This window comes from Thunnus maccoyii, chromosome 13 (genome assembly GCF_910596095.1).
Source record: "Thunnus maccoyii chromosome 13, fThuMac1.1, whole genome shotgun sequence".
Classification (NCBI taxonomy): Eukaryota; Metazoa; Chordata; class Actinopteri; order Scombriformes; family Scombridae; genus Thunnus; species Thunnus maccoyii.
Genome location: NC_056545.1, coordinates 6,876,217 through 6,883,352, shown reverse-complemented (window position 1 = coordinate 6,883,352; position 7,136 = coordinate 6,876,217). Strand labels below are relative to the sequence as shown.

The 7,136-nt window shown below is 36.1% G+C and overlaps 1 protein-coding gene across 1 annotated transcript; it reads right to left on the bottom strand.

Moving 5' to 3' along the window:
* Nucleotides 1–3,542: 3,542 nt before the first annotated feature.
* On the bottom strand, nt 3,543–5,990 carry LOC121910757 (cornifelin homolog B-like). The gene is made up of 3 exons (XM_042432064.1): nt 5,888–5,990; nt 4,765–4,919; nt 3,543–3,665 (listed from the first exon to the last, which is right to left on the bottom strand). The coding sequence occupies exons 1-3, from the start codon at nt 5,988–5,990 to the stop codon at nt 3,543–3,545; spliced, it is 381 nt and encodes a 126-aa protein (XP_042287998.1).
* Between the last annotated feature and the right edge of the window lie 1,146 nt (nt 5,991–7,136).

Sequence of the window (7,136 nt, the reverse complement as noted above, 5' to 3'; positions counted from 1 at the left end):
GTAGGAAGGAAAAACCCAGAAGAAAGAATGGGAGGGGATGAACGAGGTGGGGGGGGTGGAGCGGGGGGTTGGACGGGGGGGTTGTAGGTGGGATAAGTTGTGTACGTGTGTGTGTGGGGGGTTGAGGGTGTGCGGGGTTAAAGTCACAGATTTTAAATCAGTTCTTTGGCCTTTAACGGGCGCAACAGAAGCCCAGTATGAGAGAGCAGAACAAAGAGGGCAGCAGTGGCCTCGACCAATTAACATTCCTGCAGCCTTTATGAGCCGCCTGGACCCGCCCCTTCAATCACACCCCATAAAAGTCACAAACATCAATTCTTGCAAACTATAACTGTCATTATAATCCCATTAAAAACAACCCACTGAGCAATTTACAGTGAACACCAGGGCCAAGTTTGCTGGCAGAGGGAAGGGATTGCCTTAGCTGGAATGTGAACCGGACTAAACAAATGGGAAAGTTTATTGGGAGTAATTTGACAAAATATGACATGATAGTGACTCCATAAATCCACCATCCAAACTGAACAACAGTAAATGAGGTTAAATCTCTTCTTCTCCTGCCTCTTTTAAATTTATTTGGGTAATTTGAGATTTTGGCAAACATCTAGCTGACCACACAGTGCAGATGTTGTCATTTAAAGCTGCATTTATCAAATTTTGGCCACTAGAGGGCAGAAAAACACCAAAAAAAAGAGCCAATAAATACATAGCCAGTGCTTATATAGTTGTTAAAGTGTTCACCTGATGAACCCAATATTCACTCTCCTTTTAGCTCTGTTTTCATCTCCACCAACTCTTGAGAAACATTTCTGGCTCTTTAAATGCTTTAAATGGACTTTCAGACATTTTTATTGGAAGTTGCTACATGTTGAGATAGATGAGTTGGCTCAAACTCCCACACAGATTGTGAAACCAAAACAATGTGCTAACAGAGGCTAAAAAGCTCCGTGGGGCTTCAAAGTCATAAGAAAATACAACTGCAACTTTTAATATTAGCATTTAGCTTAGGTGAGTCTACACCTGAGGCTAAAAAAATACCAAGTTATGTAAAGTCAGTGTACAGTGTAGTATGGAAGACCAATTCTGCCAAGAAAAGAAAAAAATACAAGAGATGTTAGACTTGAAAAAAATAAATAAATAAAGCTAGTCACAGTCAAAAGTCAAAATTATAAGATAGCGTTATGAGACAGTATGACTTAGTACCTCATAATTTTATTTTACAGTAGCATAACTTTCTTTTTTTTAATAAATTGCCAATAAATAGAGGGTGGGAAAAATAACAGATACAACATTTTGCAATCTAATGTAACAGCCCTGCAATAAATCTTGTGAAGTTCATGTCATGTCCTCATATTTTTTGTTGAGACTGTTGGACATGATTCAACTCTGGATTTACAGGATGTGGACAAAATAACAGAAACATGGCATCAAAAAGGATATTAATGTTGAGGTAATTGAATTAGTAAAGCTTTTATTTTATTTTAACAATTCTTGATAATGCAGGAATTTGAAGAGAGAAAAGCTAATTAAGAAACCAAACTAAATATTGATTCATTATTAATTTATTACTGGAAACGTTATTCTCCATATATGTTGAATTGTATGTTTGCCTGTAGAAAAAAATTGCATTTCTGTCACACTTACAATTAATTTGGAATTAATTGATGCGAAGTATACCAATTGAACACTACATACATGCATAGTTTTTTTCCAGGATAAGACATAAAGATAATTACAAAAGAAGCAATGAAAGTGAGTTATGCTAAGTTGAGTCTCATTTAGAGATACATGTCGGCTTTAATAGAGGTCTGAGTGTCTGGTAAAAGAAGACAGATATTCACTGCCTGAGCTGCTGGAGCATCAGTCTCAAACACTGCAACATGATGATGTGGAGTTCATATATGGTATTGGGGTGTTAGATGGTGTTTTTGTAATTTTGTCCACCTTCTGTTTGGGTGGGCGACAGGTCCAGTAAGGTGAGACATGACATGCAGATCATTGGTCTGATCCCCTGTGACCCCACATGACCTCAAACTTTACTAAAAGCATGTTGGCTCATTGTGAAGAGTGTGGCTCCATCTGGTGGACGTCTTATATTTTACATTCATATTTAAGGTGAATTTAAGTTAATATTTAAAGTTGCAGAATCATATGCTTTTTGAGCAATGGGCCTTTTTTGCTTTACACATACGCTGATTAATTTATATATTTATTTAAATTATTTTGACCTTATCTGTACAGCACTCTGTCAGACGTGTTGATTTAAAATGTTTTGCTTGAACGTACAAAGAAGCAATGGACAGTAAATTTTTATTCAAGAACTGTATACTTACGATTACAGTTTTGAGGTACTTGTACTTTACTTGAACATTTCCATTTTCTACTGCTTCCTATTTCTTCTCCACCACTTTCCAGAGGAAAACTCTTTACTTTTAACTCCAGCGCTTTTATTTGACATTAAAAACACATGATAAGCATATAAAATACAATGTATTGGTAAAGATTAAACCAGTGTTTCCCAATAGTTTGGCTTATGAGAAGTATCTAGTTAGGGCCCCTTGTCATTTTCAAATTTCATTTCCCCTCTAGACAAGTCATAGGCCTGAAGACCCTTTGGAGGGGCCTGACCCCCAGGTTGGGAACCACTGCACTAAACTACCTAACTATATATAAAGTCGTTAAAACTAGTTCACCTCAACCGGTTAGCCTACAGTAGTAAAATGCTGCTTGCTTTAAGTACATTTTACCAAAAATAGTTCTGTACTTGTAAAGTGAAGGCTCTGAATATGTTTTCCACCACTGCAAAGAAGAAACAGCAAACTGTAGTCATTTTACAGTAAATCATTTTGGTGACAATAAATCAATAATTAATAAAAGCCATCTTTTTAAATATGACACTGCCAAACATGAGCTATAACAGATACATATTTAAACACTAAATGCAGTACATACAGTATAATGTGAAGTGTAACAGAGCAAAAATAAAATTGATAAAACTATCAATTACTGTATTTTTATGTAACAATTTAATTTAAAATTGCTAAATACCAGTACAATAAATGATAATATCATAAGATATCAATTAAAAAAATACAATGTGATTATGTGATTATAGAACGTGTAAGAAAATTAAGCATCAAACTATGAAACAAACTTTCGATACTAAATCCCAGGTTAAGAGAATATACATCTAGAACAGTTGAAAGTAGGAGTTTTGGGGTAAGAAAGGGGTTATGGGAAATACAGAAGAAAGGATTCTAATAACAATAAATTGAAAACTTATTTACATAAATTTCTTGTGGCAAGAGCTTTGACGCATGATGCTGGAGAGTTCTTCTCAGCTAACCTCAGTAAATTATTATGACTATATAGTACAAATGTAAGGCTACAAATTTTCATTCGACTACAAAAGCACTTAAGGCTTTTAGTCTTTCTCAAATCGCTTCAGTCTTACAACATGTTATTATAGTAACATCTGAGGCAGGTTGAGGTTTATTGAAATATGCGACAGCCCTGGTGGTGATGATGAGAGACAACAGAGGTCATGTGTGCTTGGCGCCGACCAGGAGGATTTGGATTTTTCTTCTCTTCATCTCTCTGGACATCTGACACCAGGCGCAGGGTGTACAACAGGTCGCACACATGCAATCGTTACACATGGTGCCCTGAGGATGAAATGCAGTGACGTCTCTCAGTAACAGAGTCTGGTAGGGTTCTGCACTTGCTATACTTATTGCTTCCCTCAAAGTCGTTATTCTTACACTCAGATTTAATCTACCGTGGTAAATCATGCCCATAAAAAATGTTCCTACTGCGACCCTCCAGGCTGTATAGCATGTTTTTTTTTTGTTTTATTGTGTGTTATTTATCTATAAAATGTTACTGCAAAAATTGCCTCATTAGCTCATTGCACTCACACGTTGGTCACATATTAATACAGAACTTACAATGTCAGATCAACAACACTGATTTTAACATCAGCTGTACACATTCAAACTGAGCTCGCAAAACCTCTCATCTCACTTAAAGATTTCAAAAAAACGTTACTGAAGTACTTGAAATTCTACTTTTAATTGCTTTTCTTAATGTGAATTTAATGTCTTTTGTGTATGTCCGTTCATGTTTAAACTGCACATATCTATTCTTGTACACAGGTTTCTCTTGAAAAGGTCTCTCGTGAAAGGTTTTCTGTGTGTCACTTAAGTGTGAAATGCAAGAACGAATTAATTTGATTAAATATTTTGATTTAAAGAAAGATTAACTGCTTTTATGTGAACCCACTCTCTCGTATGGGTTGTGATTTTTACTGTCAAAAATCATTCCCAATATAAATATTTTTGCAGCCCAGAAAAAGCAGTCATTGGGAAATCATATTAATTATTTGAGAATAAGTCTGTAATACTACCGCCACTACCATCATCTTTTATATAAGTTTTTGAAAACCAACCTTCCTAGCTTTTTAAGATCTGACTGACTTAAAGTTTGCAGTGGAATAAAACTAATAAATTGTTCAGAGGACTTACACAGGTTTTGTTAAGTAGGTAAGGTGAAGAAAAAACAAGGAAAATAATGAATCCTTTCACATTTGTAAAGACTAAAATTTAAAGAGAAACTTAATTGTTATAAAATGAAAAGCAGCAATTGATTTAGCCCAAATTGATCAAAATTACACTGAAAGTATGAGGTCAAAAAAAATTCAGATTTAGGCTTAAAGTTTTCCACCTGCCAAGTGAAAAAGACACTACCACAGAATTGTGTCCTTACTTTGATGCCGTAGCGCTGCCGCATGGAGACCCTCATGGACATGGTGATGGGCGGGATGCAGCCGTAGATGTCCAGCAGAGGGAGGCAGAGACACTGGCCGTAGGCCTTGGTGGTTTTACAGGCGAAGCAGGGACAGCACCAGAAAGCAAAACAGCCTTAACCAAGAAACAAATAAACACAAAAGCAAAGGATTAACACACCCCTACCAAGAAAAGACACACCTACAAACACTCAGAGACAAGGAAACACACACATTATGCAATGAAGATATGATGAAGTGAATTAATCACCTGCTTTTTCTGGCTCTCATGACTTTCCATCACATCATTCATGAAATATTTATGCTGTGCTGTGACCTCTGAAATCTTTACCAGGCTACAGTTTCTTGCAACAGCACTGATGTATTTTCATGTACCATCATGTTCAGTCCGTATTATTATTATTCTGTTCAATATTGAAAAGTTTCTTTGGTGTTCAAATAAGAGCTGCAACGATTAGTTGATTAATTGATCGACAGCTATTTTGACAATTGATTTGACAATTTGACAATTGAATTGTTTTGAGTAATTTTTAAAGTAACAAAATGTAAAAATTCTCTGATTCCAGCTTCTCAAATATGAATATTTTCAGGTTTATTTATTCTTCTATGACAGTAAACTGAATATCTTTGGGTTATGGATTATTGGTCGGGACAAAAGAAGACATTTAAAGACGTCACCTTGGCCTTTGGAAAACAGCAATCGTCATTTTCCACCACTTTCTGACATTTTATAGACAAAACAACTAATTGAAACCTAAAAAATCAACAAATATAGTGATTTGTTGTGAGTTACAAATGGAATTGGAGAGAAAACAACTAAATGACCTGGTACTGTAATCCTTGTATTTTTATGTACAGTAGTTGGTTCTATCAAAATATGAGTTTTACACATATTTTAGAAAAAAACAAAAACAACAACAACAGAGAAACAAGGAACAAAGATATGACCTGAAAGTGAGCAAACACTGTCCTTTTGTTGCAAAGTTATAGCGTGATTATCTGAGCTAAACAGATACAAATCTACTCAGAGTTGATCATCCACTGGTGTGAGTAATAATCGGTCACTATAGTACAGCCACTTACACTCGGGCACGTCATCGCAGCAGTCACATATCCCGGATCCCCACTCGTCAGACTCTTGGGCCTCCATCACAGGCTGAGGTTGCTTGATGACCATCTTGGACATGGTGGCTTCTACAGGAGGAACCAGAATGTAGAGTTCATGTTGCATATGATTAATAATGTCACTCATATAAGATATATATGCATACACAAAGTGCCTAAAATGTATTGCTGCCATTTGGTAATATCTCTGCTGCAACATGGAGACAAAATGACAAAATATTCACTCAATTTGGTCATTTAAGTGAGTAAAACTATGGAACGTAACACAATTTTACAGAAGATGTTGTGGTTTCTGGGTGGGATTTTGGATGCTTATATGAAATCTATCTATGTTGTTCATTGTGTTAACAGTCTTACCTCCCCTACAAGCCTTGGGAAGATCACTTATTCTCTATTTCTCTACATCTGAAATAAATTGTGAATTGAGGCCATTGTGTTGAGACTTCTTTGTGTTTTTCGAGCGCTGATATACCAGTTCATAAGTTGTCACGTTAGCAGAGCAACCAATTCACTGGTCAAAAAAGCGTATTGGTCAAAATAGCCCTGAAATCAAATGTTTCTCACAGAAACATCATCAATAACCAATTTAAGAATGAAAACCACAGTCTGGGTCTCAGGACTGTTACACTGTGAATTTAGCAAGTGCTTGAGGAGAACCCTCTCAAGTCTTCAATACAGTGGACTGACTTACAGGGATTTTTTTATTGTAATTTCTTAAGTAATTAAGACAAGTTAAAAATAATAAAAGTAAATATGTATATAAACCAGCGTACATTAATTATAGCACAGTTAATGTCTCACCTGTGTCTTTGATGAGAGAGCTCTGAGTCGAACGTTCTGTCACAGCAGAGGTCTGCACTGAGAATCTGTCATTTCTCCATCGGTTCAGAAATACCTGCAGACAGCAGAACACCTGACACCTGTAAACTGGATGTACTGGTCTGTCCTGCACTCCTTGATTATCCTTTTGTACTATTATTTATTGAACCAGCAAGGTGAAGGTGTGGCCTTGGCATGCTCTCTATAAAACCCATGTCATGGCCTAATGTACAAAAAATTGTGTGACACTGTTCTTATATAACTTCCAACAAGCATGCCTATCAGTCAATCTGACTTTAATTTCATGGTAACAAATAGTGATTTATATCACCGGGGTCATTTTTCTCAAACATTAAATGGTACAATAAGTGTTACCAAAAAAACAAAC